The 17,748-nt window shown below is 39.8% G+C and overlaps 1 protein-coding gene across 1 annotated transcript in view; it reads left to right on the forward strand.

Annotated features, from left to right (window-relative positions):
• The window catches only part of CCDC170 (coiled-coil domain containing 170), a gene marked incomplete at its 5' end in the record, with an annotated part of 46,696 nt that overhangs the window by 18,073 nt on the left and 10,875 nt on the right, over positions 1 to 17,748 (forward strand). The window contains one exon of the mRNA XM_082480717.1: positions 9,809 to 10,126. Within this exon, the coding sequence (XP_082336843.1) occupies positions 9,809 to 10,126 (318 nt within the window). The remainder of the gene's footprint in view (positions 1 to 9,808; positions 10,127 to 17,748) is intronic.

Consider the following 17,748-nt stretch of genomic DNA (forward strand, 5'->3'; position numbering starts at 1 on the left):
TTCCCCTGTGAAGGCAGAAAGCAGAAATTCATACTGTTCCTGTGCCAGAAGACACGCACACACGGTGACATCTTCCTGGACTGTTTTCTGAGCTTGAATTAATGGAATTGCCTATAGCAGAATTTACCCAGCACAAACTGAGTACAAGTGACTCTTGCCTGTGTTTGCCTGAAGTTCCCAGGGCCAAGCATATTGGCCATCTTCTGTATTACAGGTTGAGATGGGGGCCTGTTTCCTCTAGTTTTCTCTCAAAATTCTTCCTAAATTTATAGAGGCCATCACACTGTTTTGTCAGTCTTCTCCAGCAAGCCTCAGCCACCACACTGTTCCCTGCCAGCTCTCTCAATCATTGTCAGTTTTTCTTGACAGGTAGTTCTTGACTCCTACACACTGGGATTTCTGTGAACTCCCTTTCTTGACTGGGTGTCTGTCTTTATGTCCCAGGAGGAGGCAGCTATCTAACGATCAGTTAAACGGATTGTAGATTCTGAAATTCTCGATGAAGAAAATGGAAGCCAGTTGGTTATGTTTTAAGGTTAATAGGTGACAGTAATTCAGAATGTTCTTTAGTATATTTGATACTTGAGTATTTGTTGCAGTTAGCTGGTTTTCATTTGAGGAGCATTAGCAAGTGAACGATAATTTTATCTGTTCCCCTCTCATCCTTGCTGCACCACAATAACAAACAGAAAACAACAGAAACTAATGCAGTCTCAAAACTAATATAAGTAACAAAAGCAAGCCACCAAGCTGTTTTTGTTGTAATGTATTACTTTTCTTTTAGAAATCTGAAATTCTCACATTTCTGACTGAATATTGCAAGCATTTGCTCCTGGGATTGTGTGAATATTGTGCATACCTTTATTTTGGCAGTGCTGGATATCAAATGCGCATTTGATGGAAAATAACTTTTAAATGCTGCCCAGATTTCTAGACTGAGAATCAGAATACCTGTTCTTTCTTTCTTTATGTCTAGACAGTGATTATTGATTATGATAATAATAATTACAGAATTACAACATTCTTTGAGAATGTCTGTAGGTCTTTAAAAAAAGTCTTATTTGCTCTAACCAAGATTCTTTCTTGTATTTAATAAATTCCTGTATGGTATTTATTTAAGGTATAGAAGAAGTTTCCTATATTATTCTTGTTTGAGATGAATTTGCCTTTTGTACAGCATTGCCATTGATGGATCACAAGAACTAGTAAACTGACTTGTTCTGTTTAATGTCTTCACTGATGATTCAACCTGGTAATGTTTGTGATTCCCTCTGAATTGTTAATTTAAAGATCTGTTTTGCAAATACATGCAATGTCTTTAAATAACATTTTTGAAATATAATCAAGCAATTTTAATTAATACAAATATATCTGTATGTACTACTGATGCAAAATTAATCAAGAAAATACTCTTCAGTATTCAATACTGACTTGTATTAATGTTATTAACGAATAAAATGTATCTAAGCAGCATCTAATCAGTATAAATTTATTAAAATCAATTGATTGTATGAAAACATAGTTAATTAAAAACTAAACTTATTATTTAAGGAAATTCATTAAACTTGAGAAACATGCCTACATTTTGAATATACCCAAATACTTTGATTGTAGGAGACACAACCAAATGACTTTAGGCTTTTCTTGTCCCAATAGACAAATAAAGTAATGAGTTTCTGAGTTAGAACCTGGATTTTTTCGCTTCATAAGATGTCATTAAGAAAATACATATTAGGGACATGTTTCAGCAGGCATCACATATATTTCCAGGTTGAATCATCAGAGAAGATGGGAGATAAGAGCAAGCTAGTTTAGAGTCTTTGTGGTATAACAGTGGTAACTGGTGCTGCTGGTGTAAGAATTCATCTGGATACCTGCATTCTCTTTTTTACTTTAGTATTCCTGTTAATGTAATGTGGTTTCTTTTATATGTATGTGTAATTGAATTAGTGTATTGAGACCCTGTTGTTGATTGAGGTGCCAGTATTAATAGAATCATAGAATCATTTAGGTTGGAATGACCTGTAAGATCATCAACTCCAACCATTAACCTAGCGCTGCCAAGTCCACCACTAAACCACGTCCCTAAATGCCACATCTACGCATCTTTTAAACACCTCCAGGGATGGTGACTCAACCAATTCCCTGGGCAGCCTGTTCTAGTGCTTGACAATCCTTTCAGTGAAGAAATATTTCCTAACATCCAATCTAAACCTCCCTTGGTGCAATTTGAGGCTGTTTCCTTTCATCCTATTGCTTGTTATTTGCAAAAAAGAGACCAATACCCGCCTCGCTACAACCTCCTTTCAGGTAGTTGTAGAGAGCAATAAGGTGTCCCCTCAGCCTTTGTTTCTCCAGACTAAACAACCCCAGTTCCCTCAGCTGCTCCTCATAAGATTTGTGCTCTAGACCCCTCACCACCTTCATTGCCCTTCTCTGGACACGCTCCAATACCTCAATGTCTTTCTTGTAGTGAGGGACCCAAAACTGAACACAGTATTCAAGGTGGGGCTTCACCAGTGCCGAGTACAGTTGGACAATCACTTCCGTAGTCATGCTCGCCACGCTATATCTGATACAAAGCCAGGATGCCATTGGCCTTGTTGGCCACCTGGGCACACTGCTGGCTCATATTCAGCCGGCTGTTGACCAACACCCCCAGGTCCTTTTCTGCCGGGCAGCTTTCCAGCCACTCCTCCCCAAGCCTGTAGGACTGCATGGGGTTGTTGTGGCCCAAGTGCAGGACCCGGCACTTGGCCTTCTTGAACCTCATATCATTGGCCTCAGCCCATCGATCCAGCCTGTCCAGATCACTCTGTAAAGCTCTCCTTGTTGATCAAGCAGATCAACACTCCCACCCAACTTGGTGTCGTCTGCAAACTTACTGAGGGTGCACTCAATACCCTCATCCAGATCATTGATAAAGATATTAAACAGATCTGGCCCCAATACTGAGCCTTGGGGGACACCGCTTGTGACCAGCCACCAACTGGATTTAACTCCATTCACCACCACTCTTTGGGCCCTGCCATCCAGCCAGTCCTTTACCCAGCGAAGAGTACACTCATCCAAGCCATGAACAGCCAGTTTCTCCAGGAGAATGCTGTGGAAAACAGTGTCAAAAGCTTTACTAAATTCCAGGTAGACAACATCCACAGCCTTTTCCTCATCTACTAAGTGGGTCACCTTGTGATAGAAGGAGACCAGGTTAGTCAAGTAGGATGTGCCTTTCATAAACCCATGCTGGCTGGGTCTCATCGCCTGGTTGTCCTGTATGTGCTGCATAATGGCACTCAAGACGATCTGCTCCATAACCTTCCCCGGCACTGAGGTTGGACTGACAGACTTGTAGTTTCCTGGATCCTCCTTCTGGCCCTTTTTGTGGAAGGGCGTCACATTTGCTGACCTTCAGTCAACTGGGACCTCCCCAGTTAGCCAGGACTGCTGATAAATGATGGAAAGTGGCTTGGTGAGCAGTTCCACCAGCTCCCTCAGTACCCTTGGGTGGATCCCATCTGGACCCATAGACATGCATGTGTCTAAGTGGTGTAGCAGGTCGCTAACCATTTCCCTTTGGATTATGTGGGCTTCATTCTGCTCCCTGTCCCTGTCTGCCAGCTCAGGGTCTGGGTAGCCCGAGAACAACTGGTCTTACTATTAAAGACTGAGCCAGAGAAGGCATTAAGTACTTCAGCCTTTTCCTCATCCTTTATCACTGTGTTTCCTCTCACATCCAATAAGGGATTATGATATAAATTCAAATATCCTTCTATAGTCTAAACACCCTCTCAAATTATTTAACCTAAATACTCTTCTCTTTAAAATGGGAGAAAGCCCAAAACCCCAAACTTTCCTCTGGACGGGTAACAAGGGCATTGGTTAACACATGGCTGCTCCAAGCAATAAAAGGGAGGAGATGGACTTGTGGTTGTGACAGGTGATCTAGAGTGGTAGATGCTGGTGAAGGACAGAAATTATGTAGGAATCTGCTACGTCAGGCCAAATAACTGTTATCTGTGCTGCGTGAGTGGCCAGTAGGTGGTGTGTGGGCAAGCCTGCAGAAATATTTTTGGCCACACATCCTCTCAGCTTCCATCACTGTGGGACTTCCTGATTCAAAGGCTGCATCTCCATGCTGCTGCTACTATATGATACAGTATGAACTTTTAATATAAAATCTTATGAAAGCCCTTTAGAAAATGGCCTGTCATTGTTAGCAAATTTTGACCAAAAAAAATCAGTAATTCCTCCAGTTCTGTACATGGGACAGCTATATTGCCAATGTTCAGGTAGGGCTCTGGACACTGTCTCTGGGTGTCTGTTTCTGTTAAAAGTCCGAACTCTCTGGGCAGAGCCTCAGCTGTCTCATGAGTTTTCAAGTCTGTGTCCACCTTCTTACAGAGTTGTATTCCTCTTCATCTCATTGGAAGTGAAAAGCTTGCATTTCATTTCTCTGCTAGTTTTTTTGTTTTTCCTGTAGCAAATCTTCACTTTTATGTTTCCATAAATTCCTAATTGAACTTAATATATTTTAAAGTTCTAATTATTTTTAAAACTGAGAAAAAAACAGTGTCATTACAGCAAGCATGACAACGTCACTGTTACTAAAAGTGTGTTTGAATTTCTTTTATTTTCTTCCGTAAACAAACAGTGGGATCTTCACAGAATTCAGTCAAGCTTTTGTTGCCAATTTAGGTGGGCTTGGGATTTCCCCTAGAATATGTTAGGTGCAAAGCTGATATCATGTATGAAAATAGCTTTCATAAGAGTAATCTCTCTTATAGTTTTTCTGTGAAAATAATGATTTTGTTTGACATTAAAAAAATTGCATGCACTGTGCACAATCAATACAATATATTTTAATAACAGAAATTAAATATCATTGTAATTTTGATGGATAACTAATTAAGGAAGAGCTATAGGGGCTTGCCTAGTCGATAAACTCTTCTATGAAAAAACTTACAACGCTTTGCATTGAATCAGGAGAGAATGAGTTCCTCTAACATCTTGGGTGCAGCTGCCTGTTGCTTTAGCCAAAGCTGAGATAATTAATGCGGTTCAGGAGGAGTATGTCCACATAGTTTGTCCACAGGGCTGTTGGGTAATACAGACTGTGTGGTTAGGTGGCTGCGGTCTATGTGGAGTCTGTGGGGAAACCTCTCCAATTTAACCTGAACAGCAACTGAAGATTCAATTTCCCTTCCAGTGAGAAATTGTTTTATGAGCTACTCCGTGTGTAGGAACAGTGAAAGACAGAAATGAATGCTGCTTGTTGCCGAAAGATTATTAATTAAAGCTTCACAGCTCTTCAGAGGGCTCAGTGAAAAGGGAAGCCTTCATACCATCCTCTGTTCTGGAGGTGTTTTGTGGGAAGACCTTTGCAGAGCTTCTGAAACTAAATGTTGCAAAACTTGCAAGCACCTGAGCTTGATTCCAGCATGTAAATGGATAAGAAAATGTGGTTGGATACTTTTTAGTATTGGAAAATGACAGATTTTAAAAACTCATGTAAATAAAAATAAATTTGCTCAACAGTTTAAAATTGAACACAGCCATTCCTAGGGCCAAAAATTTCAGTACAAAAAGAGAGGTTTTGTACCTTCTTTGCTATTTTTTGTTCTTTAGAAGTTAAGATAAAAACTGGTGCTGGAGATAAAAATCAGTATTATAAACTCCTCTGCAAAGCTACAATAGAGGTTTTTTGATAGAGTGTGGCATACTTCTGTAATGTTGTACATGCAAAATAATTACAGAAAAAACATTATCACAGCCTGTTTTAATCTATTGGATTAGATGAAAGTAAAGATTTTTGCAGTGCATGGTTAGGTAAATGAGCAATTAAATTTGTGTTCACTTACAGCCATAATAAAATGCTACAGCACTTTTGGGCTGTGGACCTGTTGTGTTTTCTCTGAATCTGCTTCAGTTGTGCTGATTTTTTTTTGTTTTGTTTATTTTGTTTTGTTTTGTTTTGTTTTTGCTTTAGGGAGGGAGAACTAGAGGAGGTAATTCAAAGCTCTGGACAGCTGAGTTTGACTACCTGAATCACTTTGGAGTAGGTAGCGTTCACTCAGATGTTCTAAAGAAATTCAAGTTGAAATAGATTTATTATTAGTTATCGTATGTAGTCTGGCACTTAAAACTGCCTTAGAAATAGTAACTAATTTGACCAGTATCCACTTAAATAAAAATGATTATTGGATGAAATGACAGACGAACAGACCTTATATGTGTATAAGACATGCTAATCGAAATCTTGAGAAATATGAAAGAATACAGTGTATCAAGGAAGAGTTATTACAGCTTTAAAAAAATGCATTGTAGATATTGAGATCAACAGAGTGATGATATGTATTAATATGTATTATTGCTTAGAAGATCTTATCCCTTCTTGTTTACTCCCTTTCATTTGTCTGCCTCTTTAATGTGACCATAGCTCCCCTACTTTGTTTTGCAGTGTTAAATTCAGCTCTTTTAGCTGTTCCTTATGAAAGAGTCTCTCTCCTTCTCTGCTTAAAAGACAGAAGTAATTTCCCTCACCTGTTACAGCTTGAACGCATTCTCTGTGAATGCAGCTGACCTAATATTGAATACATGATTTCTCATGAAGGAAGCCTTGCCAGTGTCTTGTGCAATGGTCTGGGTAATCTGACATCTTCTCCAGTCCAGTCCAGTCCAGGTAGGGTGCCAGCAGGATAGACTGTGTCCCAGCCTGAGTGGGTAACTTCAAGTACAGCACTGTGCCATATGAGCCCATTTGCTCTGGTCTTGGATTGTTGAAGAACCTTTAGCGCTGCTTTCTGCGTCTGCAGGTGAGCACGGCTGAGGTAGATCTGCTGCATCTCTGGTGTCTAACAACCCATCGTTGACATGGTCTACCCTGGGTAAATCCACCTAATGTCTAATTCTGTTTTCTTTGAACATCAATTTCCATAATTGTTCCTGTTTTCAAAATTTGCTGTGTGTCAGTGCTGGGTAGCTTTTTTGACCCTACAAGCTGCATACCAAAACCTTCATATAATTCAGAGCCATGGGATGTTAGCCATAACTGTTGAGGATCCAAAGAGAAAAAATGTTGTGGTTCCATTTTTTCATTCTTCTGGGATGGAAATTGTTTTATCCACCTGCACTGATCACTTAAGGTCTTGGAGGTTTGCTTCTAGTTGGGATACCACCTTTACGTGTTGCAGTCCCTAAATTTCTGGATACTGTTCAACATTCAGGCTGACTTTGATGAAACTAGCCAGTGTAAATGCTTTCCATTCAAGGGAGGTTTCAAGGAGGATTGTTCAGAATTTTAATGTTTTGAATTTTATGGCTTTTCATTTTGTAAATTGCTTGTATGTTTGTTTTTTTTTTTTAATGTTTGGGCATCAACAGGCTTGCAGTTCTTTATTTTATACCTTGATCTTTTGATTCAACTGTGTTTGTTTGCAGATGTTCACAATTTGAAACAAGATTGTAATTAGGTAAGCTCCCTGGTACTGGCAAACTACTTTTGCAGTGCCTTTCTGAAAGGAAAAATACACACTGCTGAAAACTGTAATTGAAATAAACCACTCTTTATTCTTTGCTGTAATTACCACAATGTAATTCTGAGCACAGGTGGGAATTTTCTATTAATAGGACTTGTTTAGACTAAAAAAGAGAAAATGGCAAGGAATCATGTCAACATTTTTTTCCAAGAGAGTTCTAAATTACTTTAGAAAGGGGTAGTAAGAAATAATTTCCTAAATGACAGGGTTTGTTTTGGTTTGTTTCCATTTATGTGTTTGCATGTTTGCCTTTTTGAAGCTATTTCAAAATTTTTGTATTTTTAGTATTGTATATTTACATTTTATTTCCAAGGGTGTCTCCAAACTCCATTTTTGTCCATCCTCACTCCTGATCTACATAAATAATCCCAGATTTACTAATTGATTGGCACGTATTCCATTAATACAAATGACTTACTATTCTACACAGCAAGCACACGTAGACTCTGAGAGACCCCCAGGTGGTCACCATATTCACAGCTGCTCCAGGAACAATTGTTTAATTCGAGTGTACACAATCTTAGTTCGTATCAATCCACATACTGAGTCTCTACTAAATAAGTGAAACTTCCAGAGAAATTCAGTCACTCTCTATAAATATGCCATCCTTTGGCATAATTTTTTGTCTTGTGTGAAGTAATATTCTTTCCCATTTGTTCCTATTAATCAGGTAATACCCTGAGAAATGAAAATTTAGTATTTTAATTGGTTTCACTGCACATTTTATTCTTGTATATGAATGTGTAAGCTCTCTTAATATTGGTATTGTGGGGAAAGGAAAGAGATTTGCAAGCTGACTGAATAAGAGATGTTTTTTTCATTATGTTTAGATGAGTTATTTTTCTTTCATTTTTCAATCATCATTTGCTTTTGCATCATGGGTCAGGATACACAGTTCTGTTTGTCTGCTTTTCCTGTTGGGTCAATATTTTATGTACAACTGATATATGTACTGGCTATTTTTTCTTCTTTCCAAACCAAGTCTTGGCTTATCAGAACATAAAGAGAAAATAACTTTTAAAAACTCTGGGCATAGATAGAAAGGGTCATGGGTATCAGGGGCTGAATGAGAACCATGACAAAATGCCAAAGATCTGAGGATGTCTCTAAGCAGTAAGTCCTATGGGCTATTCACCAGGTAGCCTTCTCTTACAGTACCCTGTCTCCCTACCAAGGATGACATTGTCTTTGAGTATATTACTTCTGAAATGCAAGAAACTGACTTCTTAAAAAAGAAAAAAAAATGTTACAAAGATACTATATAGAACCGCCATCCCATTAGTCCTTCCCCAGTCATGCTTCTGCACACCAACAGCCCAGCTGAGCAGCAGATGGGGGCAGTTGTAGGCTCTGTGGAAGTGCATGTAGTTCTTCATTGACTTTCTTCTGTTCCTCAGGCAAATTTGAACTTATGGTAATAGGGATTTTGCTTTCTTCAGAAGACGAATGTCATCCTATTTGAAAATTTTTATGAGTGTTTCACAATCTTTCTTCTTTGAGGTGAAATTGGTATTTGAGCATTCGCACCTTCTTTTGTGATGTCTTAACATCATCATCTTTTTGTTTGGCCCCTCACTCTGCATTTCTGTATATAAAAAATCTCAGGAATTCTTGTCACATTCAGGTAAGATGATCTCAAACATCACCTCTAATTCTGTGTGTAACACTATATTCAAAAAGTTTGTGTGTATTCTTTTTGTCAACCCTGAATTGGTCAGGCATTGAACTAGGTGATCATTGTAGGTCCCTTCCAACTGAAATAATTCCATTCCATTCCATTCCATTCCATTCCATTCCATTCCATTCCATGCCATGCCATGCCATGCCATGCCATGCCATGCCATGCCATGCCACTCTTTCCCCTCCAAGGTGTAGTACTTTGGCTTTATTTGTGTTATATCTTGTTCACCATTTGTTTTCTAAGTCCATATTATCTGAATGAAAAAATAAGATAGCAATAGTTTTGCAATAAAAAAATGTTTTTTGTTTACCTGCAGATTTTATTCATGTATTACTTCTTGCTAACCACTAACTAACTTCTAACTAACCACTGTAAGAGGTTAGTCTATAGTGTGGTTACAGCAGGCTTTGGGCTTTCATCAATTTCAGTGGGAGTTCTCCTATGAAGCCTTGATGTTGAGCCCATGTGAGCAATATGGGTACTAATTTCTCTGTCTGCAGTACCTGCTTCTGAGTTATTCCCTGCTTTGGGTGTGGAGGGGAGGGGTTATAACAAATCTTTAAAACCAACTTTAATCTTTCATGTATTTTAGGATCTTGACAGCACTACAATAGGAAGACAGAGTTTGGAGAAGGAGATCAGAAACCTCCAAGATAAACTGACTGCTATGCAGAAAGCTTTGGACACTTCAAAGTGGGAACTGCACAATCTGAAGAAATCTTCCAGTGAGCTGGATGGAAGCTTGAAGAGCAGCAGAGAAGAGGCTAGGATGGCTCAGAGCTCTTTAGTGGCTTTTAAAGAACAAATTGCTACCCTACTCAGTGGTAGATCTGTAACAGTTAAACCTTCTGAGAAGGCCATTTTGGAGAGGATCCAAGAAATAAATTGCAAAGAGCAGAGTAAAGAAATAGTAAGTCAGCAACTACTTCACTTGCCCAATGTGTGTATTTATTCTATATGGATTCTTTTTCATTTTATTCATCTGTTAGGGTGGTGGTTCCTTCTGCTTAGGTTTTGAAATTACAGACACCTTTAATTTGATTATCTGTTGATTTAAAATAATAGTCGAAAATCATCTATGCTTTATTAAGTAGGAAAGGGTCAGAAATGAAACTAATAATGCTGTTAAAAAAAAGACATGGACTGGCCTTTCAGTTAAGACATTGAAAATTGGTTTCAGTGGCACTAAGCAGACGTCAAAAGTGGCTGCATTGTTGCTATGATTTAGTGGAACATGGGAACAAGTATGGATTTGCTGCTACAATAGTGACTTCAAGGACAGACTTGTTTCTCAAAGCAGACATAATTGATGAGTTGCCCTAGGCAACTTCTTTCCCTCCGATCCTCAAAACCTGCACCTACAAAAAAAAAAGTATTTTTACACTTACAGTTAAACATTGTTGAAACTGTAACTGTTTGCCATCCAGGAGAAAGGCAATAGGAATTTGGACAGTGGGGTGGATTGAAAACTGGCTGTCAAATAGAGGTCAGAGAGTTGTGGTTAGTGGCAGCGAGTCTAGTTGGAGGTCTGTGACAAGCGGTGTTTCCCGGGGTCAGTACTGGGTCCAATCCTGTACAATATATTCATCAATGACCTGGATGAAGGGATAGAGTGTACCCTCAGCAAGACTGCTGATGACACAAACCTGGGAGGGGTGGCTGACACACTGGAAGGCTGTGCAGCCATTCAGTGTGACCTGGACAGGCTGCAGAATTGGGCGGAAAGAAACCTGATGAAAATCAACAAGGGCGAGCGTAGGGTACTGCATCTGGAAAGGAATAACTCCATGCATCAATATAGGTTAGGGGCTGACCTGCTGGAAAGCAGCTCTGTGGAAAGGGACCTGGGAGCCAGGAATGTGCCCTGGTGGCCAAAAAGACCATTGGCATCCTGGGGTGCATCAAGAAGAGTGTGGCCAGCAGGTCGAGGGAGGTTATCCTCCCCCTCCACTCTGTCCTGGTGAGGGTGCGTCTGGAGTACTGTGTCCAGTTCTGGGCTCCCCAGTTCAAGAAGGACAGGGAACTGCTGGAGAGGGTACAGCAAAGGGCTATGAAGATGATTAGGGGACTGGAGCATCTTTCTTATGAGGAAAGGCTGAGGGACTTGGGACATTTTAGTCTCGAGAAAAGACTGAGGGGGGATCTTATCAGTGCTTATAAATACTTAAAGGGAGGGTGCCAGGGGGATGAGACCAGTCTTTTTTCAGTGGTGCCCAGTGATAGGACAAGAGGTAACAGGCACAAACTTGAACATAGGAAGTTCCATCTTAACATGAGGAGGAACTTCTTTACTTTGAGGGTGGCAGAGCACTGGCACAGGCTGCCCAGAGAGGTTGTGGAGTCTCCCACTCTGGAGACATTCAAAACCCACCTGGACCAGTATAGGTTAGGGGCAGACCTGCTGAGAAGTAGTTCTGAGGAGAAGGATCTGGGGGTCCTAGTAGACAGTAGATTATCCATGAGCAAGCAATGTGCCCTTGTCACCAAAAAGGCCAATGGAATCCTGGGCTGCATAGGGAAGAGTGTGGCCAGTAGGTCGAAGGAGGTCATTCTCCCCCTCTACTCTGCACTGGGGAGGCCACAACTGGAATACTGTGTCCAGTTTTGGGCTCCCCAGTTCAAGAGGGACAGGGAACTGCTGGAGCGAGTCCAGCGAAGGGCAACTAAGATGATTAAGGGCTTGGAGCATCTCCCTTATGAGGAAAGGCTGAGAGAGCTGGGACTCTTTAGCCTGGAGAAGAGAAGGCTGAGGGGAGACCTTATTATGGCGTACAAGTATCTAAAGGGTGGGTTGAAGGAGGATGGAGCCAGGCTCTTTTCAATGGTTCCCAGTGACAGGACGAGGGGCAATGGGCACAAGTTAGAACATAGGAAGTTCCGTTCAAGTACACGGAAACACTTCTTTACGGTGAGGGTGACAGAGCACTGGCACAGGCTGCCCAGGGAGGTTGTGGAGTCCCCTTCCCTGGAGATTTTCAAGACCCGCCTGGATGCAGTCCTGAGTAATGTGCTCTGGGCAATCCTGCTTTAGCAGTGGAGTTGGACTAGATGATCTCTAGAGGTCCCTTCCAACTCTGAAAACTCCGTGATTCCGTGACACCATCCTGTGTAACCTGCTGTAGGTGTACCTGCTTTGGCAGGGGGGTTGGACTAGGTGATCTCTAGAGGTCCCTTCCAACCCTGATCATTCTGTGATTCTGGAAGGCAGCTGAGTATTCTAATGCTAGAGGTGGTTTGGCTGGAAGTGTTTGCAAAGGTGTGCTTGCATGTGCAGGTAGAGAAGGGACAGCTCAGGAGGAAGGCGAGCCAGAATACAGTCTGACCAATGTCAGTATCCCAACACTGCACTGAAGTTTCTCACTTGCTTAGATGGGCATATATTAATTTTGTCAGCGAGGACGATTATACAATTAAAAGTCACACACTAAATCAAAAGCTGTTTTCACTGAGGCACTGATAAGCAACATTGTGTCCTTGCCAGATTTTAAGATCCTAGCATCTCCTGCTGATGTGATAGTTTTTCATGTTAGCAAATGTTTTTGTGTTCTCTCCAAGATTGGAAATAGCTCTTGAAAATTTCAAGAGCTGTGCACTTTGATTAAATATTTTGTTAAAAAATACAAAACAGCTCCCTATACCATAGTTTCAGAGTCAGTATGCCAAATTTCAGTGAAAACAAGCTTTGTGAAAATTATTAATATGTGAAAGTGATCCACTGAAGTGGAACTGTGGCAGCAACTTTTTAATATATAAGCTCTTTACAGTTTTGCTCTATGTCATGGAGTGTTGCTTCCATAAGCAAAATTTCAGAAGCTTAGATTTCAAATTGAAATCTAATGAGAATTTTATGTGCGTGTGTGTTTGTACTTTTTTGTGTTTTGGCATATAGTACACTCTGTTGAGATGTTGATTAGTTTGAGAACTGCTGAAAGGGAAATTTAAGTTGACTGGTAGCTATTGAGTAAAAAGGTTTTGTTCCTGGGTATGCTTTCAGGTGACCTGCTGCTTTTGTAAGACGCAGTTGCAGCTAAGTCTGTTTGCGTACTACATTGAGCAGCTGTTAGTATCTTTGTGGATATATTGCATACATTACATGCATAGTGCATCCTACTTATTTCAGTTTTTATTATTCCTGATATTATTCCTTAATATTAGCTTTATATGCTGGGTTGCCCACTTGATCATCCTGCAGACTGGTAATATTGGAGAGGATTCAAACTTGGTCTTTATTTTGTGGCAGTCAGGAACTTTTCCAGCTGCTTGAGAGGAATGTGACTGCTTCTCCAAGTAACAGCATTTCTTGGACAAGTCATGTTCTGTTACAAAGAACTACTGTAAAATATTCAATAATCAACTATTCTTTTTCTAAACAGCTGTGATTATTCTTATTTTAGAGGTAAAGGAACTGATGTTCAGAAAAACGGGTAGTTCCATAACTGTTAATTCATTTATTTGGGTGCTATGCTGTAACCTCTCTCTTTCTCCCAGAAAGACCTGCTGACTTTTACAATGGAAGATAACTCCCCCCATCCCCCCCTTTTTTTTTTAATCTAAGGGTAGAGACAGATTTTTCAGTTTTATTGCCATCAAGATTAAATATATATACTAAAAGGAAGCCTTTATTACTAAGACAAAGCAGGTATCAGCCTCAATCTGTTGCTGCCTAAATCTGTGCTTTGGAACCAAAATGCTGATCTTACAGTTGCCAGCTTTTCTTCATTTGTTTTTATATGGTAGAGGAGCTATGTCAGGTATGTCTAGCATAGCACTTTGCCTCTGCTGGCAAATACAGTAATTGCCTGCTATACTTGTAGCAGTACTCCCCGAAAATGCTGGTCTTTCTAAAAAAAAAAAAAAAAAGGACCTAGTTTCCTGAACCATGAATATTAGCTTTAAATTTAATACTGCTTGGTGAATTTTGTGATTGTAGTTGAATGATGAAGTTTTGTGGATCATTGTATTTGCTAAGTATGTTAAGTGATGAAGCTTTAATGTTTTACTGCTGACTCAGTTTGAAAAATGTATTTGCATTGCCCCAAAGTTACCTGTGTTACTAAAGCAGTGCTGGCATCTATTATCAGAAGAGGTTCTACATTAAGATTAAGGGCTTTGAAATAAATAAGATAAAATGACAATATTATGCACCTGTGAATCTGTTTCTTATAGAACATAGACTTTGTCACCAAAAAGTTGTTTTACAGTGAGCTGCTTTTCTGTTTGCAAATCAGAATGAAAAAAAAAATTCTAATGTTTTAACATGTTAACGTTTTCTAATTTCTAATAAAAAAAAAGATTATTTGTCTTCAGATAGGATTTCTTATAGACCTTTCAGTAAACTGTCCAGCCTCAAATAAAAGACCCACGAAAGTGAGCCTTTAAACTTCTTGGTAGGGTAAATTAGCCTCTAGTGTTGCTGGTGCCCAAGCTAGTTTGTTTCAAAACAGCCCCTTTGTGGCTGCAATCCAGCAGCAATGCCAGGACAGCTAGGGATATGAATCCAGCAGCCAAGTACTTGCTGCTGGAAATTAAAACTGTGCTAACGAATGTGATAATGTAAAACAGGAGGAGGATTAGAATTAGGTCCTTCCCTGAGTAAAGATTGTTTCATTTCTATAAGGACATTGCTGCAAGCAACTTACCTTTGCAAACTAGATTAGTGGGATCAGGAAAAAACAATGCAAAAATCTAGGAGAAAGAAGACCCTCCCTGTTTGAGTGTTTTGATGCGTTCTCTAAACAGGTTTTGGTTTTTCATTTTTAAATCATCACTGCAGCTCCTCAGGCAGTTTTATGTATAGGACTGAACTGGCAAAATGTTCATCTTTACATCCAAGTCTGGTCAGCTATGTCTGGCTTACCTCTACACATGCACCAGAGCTGTGAAAAGTCTAAATTTTAAAAGGCCTGTGAGGAGATTATTCACTGCAACTGCTATAGTCAGATATTCTGTGAAACTGCTTTCATCAGATTTTCTGAGAAATCTGAAATATTTTTGAAGATTATGTCTCCCAATTATGGTGATTTCGGTATCTGAAGGGCATCTGAGTTAGTCACAGTCTGTATACTAGGCCTTAGCATCAACATTAGCAAAAATTGTAGTTTCATTAGAAAAAATCAGCATATACTCTGACAGTGCCCAGTGATAGGTGTTCTGTTGCAGGATTAACAAACTGCTTTGAATCAGCGTCCTAATGATCTTTTCAGCAGTTATAGTAAGATGTGTGTCATCTGAATATGTTTGGACAGCTCTTGGGTGTTTTTAATATTTATCATTTGTAACATACCAGAGGAGCTCATGGGCACCTGGAGTCCAAGGCAAGCAAATGTTCTCATAAAGAGCTCAGCCCTGGTTATGGCGTCTCCGGCTTCAGGTCCTTTCTGTTTGACAAGTTTTGTTGCAGATCTGTTGTAGCAAATTAAATTCATACGGCCGAAACTTTCTCTTGACTACCCACAGCTGATCTGATTGTAGACTATCTTAATTTTATCAGTTTTTGTTGTTGCATATTGATATACAGACTCTTAAATGCCAAAATTGGTTAGGGTCTACTGCTGTGCCCATTAAAATCTTCTGTAGTTCTCGTTTCGTGATGTTTTTTATGACAAAGTCATACATGCATGTTTAGTTTTAGGGATTTATTCACTTTATCCTTCCAAACAAAAGAATTGAGTGGAAAATAATTTGGGAAAATAAATTAAACATTGATAAAAGCAGAGTAATATACATACTGACTTAGGGCTGACCAAGAAAACCCAACCAACTAGAATGTGAGAAATTATTAGGAAAAAAAGTTGAGAAGAAGATGAAAACCATAGTTATTTCACTGTATAAATCCATGGCTGCTGCATTCCGAGTAGCACACACAGTTATGGTAATTTAATTCCAAAAAAGGGGCTTCAGAAAGTACCGGGAAGGTCCATGGGAGTGTCTAGAGGCTCCCATGCAAGGAAAGACTCAACAGACAAGAACTTTTCAGCTTGGGATGGTGAGTGCAATGCAGTAAAGCAAAATACAAGTTGTAAGTACCGTGATAAGAGATGTGGCACCTCTAATGCTTTTCTGCTGGTGGGAATCTTAAAAAAAATTGTACTAGCTGTACACGTGTGCATGCACATATGGGTATGTATAAAACAGTGGAAGTTTAAGATAACATCTTACCAAACCAGAACAGTATAACTTATTGGTTGTCAAGATAATACTAAGAAGATGAGAATATTTAGTTGTTGTATTGAAAAAGAGGAAAAAAAAAAAGCCACTGTGATGTGAAAGGACCTTGTAACTTCATCCTACATGCTGCTTTTTTGCACCCATCCTAAGTCCACCACGTGCCTGTCTCTGTGGTTTTTGGGCTGTTGAGGGAAATGCCCTACTGACTGCATAGCTGTAGCCTGCTTTCTCTTCTGGTGCCTTGTGGGTCTGGGTCTGGGGCTTGCACATGCCCTCTTCTTAGCACAAGGAAAAATAAAAGCACAAGAGAAAAATAAAGTTCAGGAAGATTTCAGTGAGGGTTATTTAGTTGCAGCAGGGATGAACCCTGCTGTCCCCACAGTAGGAGTTGCCTCTGGAGATTAGTATTTGCAGCTTCTTGTAACACAAGAAATAAAAGGTCTTAGTTTGAAATTATCTGGTAGCCACATTAAAACAAAAAGTGGGAAGTGTTTTTTTACAGGCTGGCTGACCAAACCGCATAAGTCATTGGCACAGAAAATAGTGTACGTCAGAATTGCAGGACCAAAAATGCAGCCTTTTGTAAGTTGCTGGGTACAGGCATGGGTGGGTAATAAAGGTGCAACTCTATTTTAGGAAATCCCTAAATTGTTGATTGTCCCAAAGCCTAGGATGAAGGTTGCTCCAGGATACTCTGGAAGATAAACTGACAGCTTGGTGGTTTTGTGGTCTCACCTTCTGTTGTATGAACCCTCACCTTCTCATGTTTATGGACCTTTGAAGCCTGTAGAAGCCCCACGTGGCTGGTCTGTGCCTCGAGCTGCTCTGCAGCCTGATAAAGGGCCTCTGGGTTCTCCGGCAGCAGTGTGTCGCTGTGGGCCCAAGTTACTGAAAGCATTTTTTTTTTCCTGCTGAGTGATATGAGATGCAGAAAAGCGTAAAATGTGTGGGCTTTTCTTTTTTCAGTTTTGTTATTGTTTAGTGTTTTCTACCACTGTACAAGCAGCAGTAATTTCTCAGTGTTTTTTAGGCGAATTGGGTGCAAACTATTGTTTGTATTTAATTGCAGTCTAAGTTGGAAACCTTTCTGTGCCATTAAAATTAATGGGAGTTTTGTGTGCTTATTGTTCATTTTATTAACAGGAGGCAAACAGATGCTTAAAATTAAGAGTCTGCTTGGAGATGAATGTCTGAACATTGAGTTACAAATGCAACACTTAATTATGTAACTAAATAACTGTATGACAGTAAGAAGAGGAGAGAGTGAAAGAGGGAAGCAAGCAGCTTTTTGGACAGAACTGTCTATTTGGCAGTAGTATCGTCAGATGCTTTCAAGCATTTAATTTATAAGTAGTTTACGACTTA

Source organism: Vanellus vanellus (assembly GCF_965231255.1).
Source record: "Vanellus vanellus genome assembly, chromosome: 3".
Lineage (NCBI taxonomy): Eukaryota > Metazoa > Chordata > Aves > Charadriiformes > Charadriidae > Vanellus > Vanellus vanellus.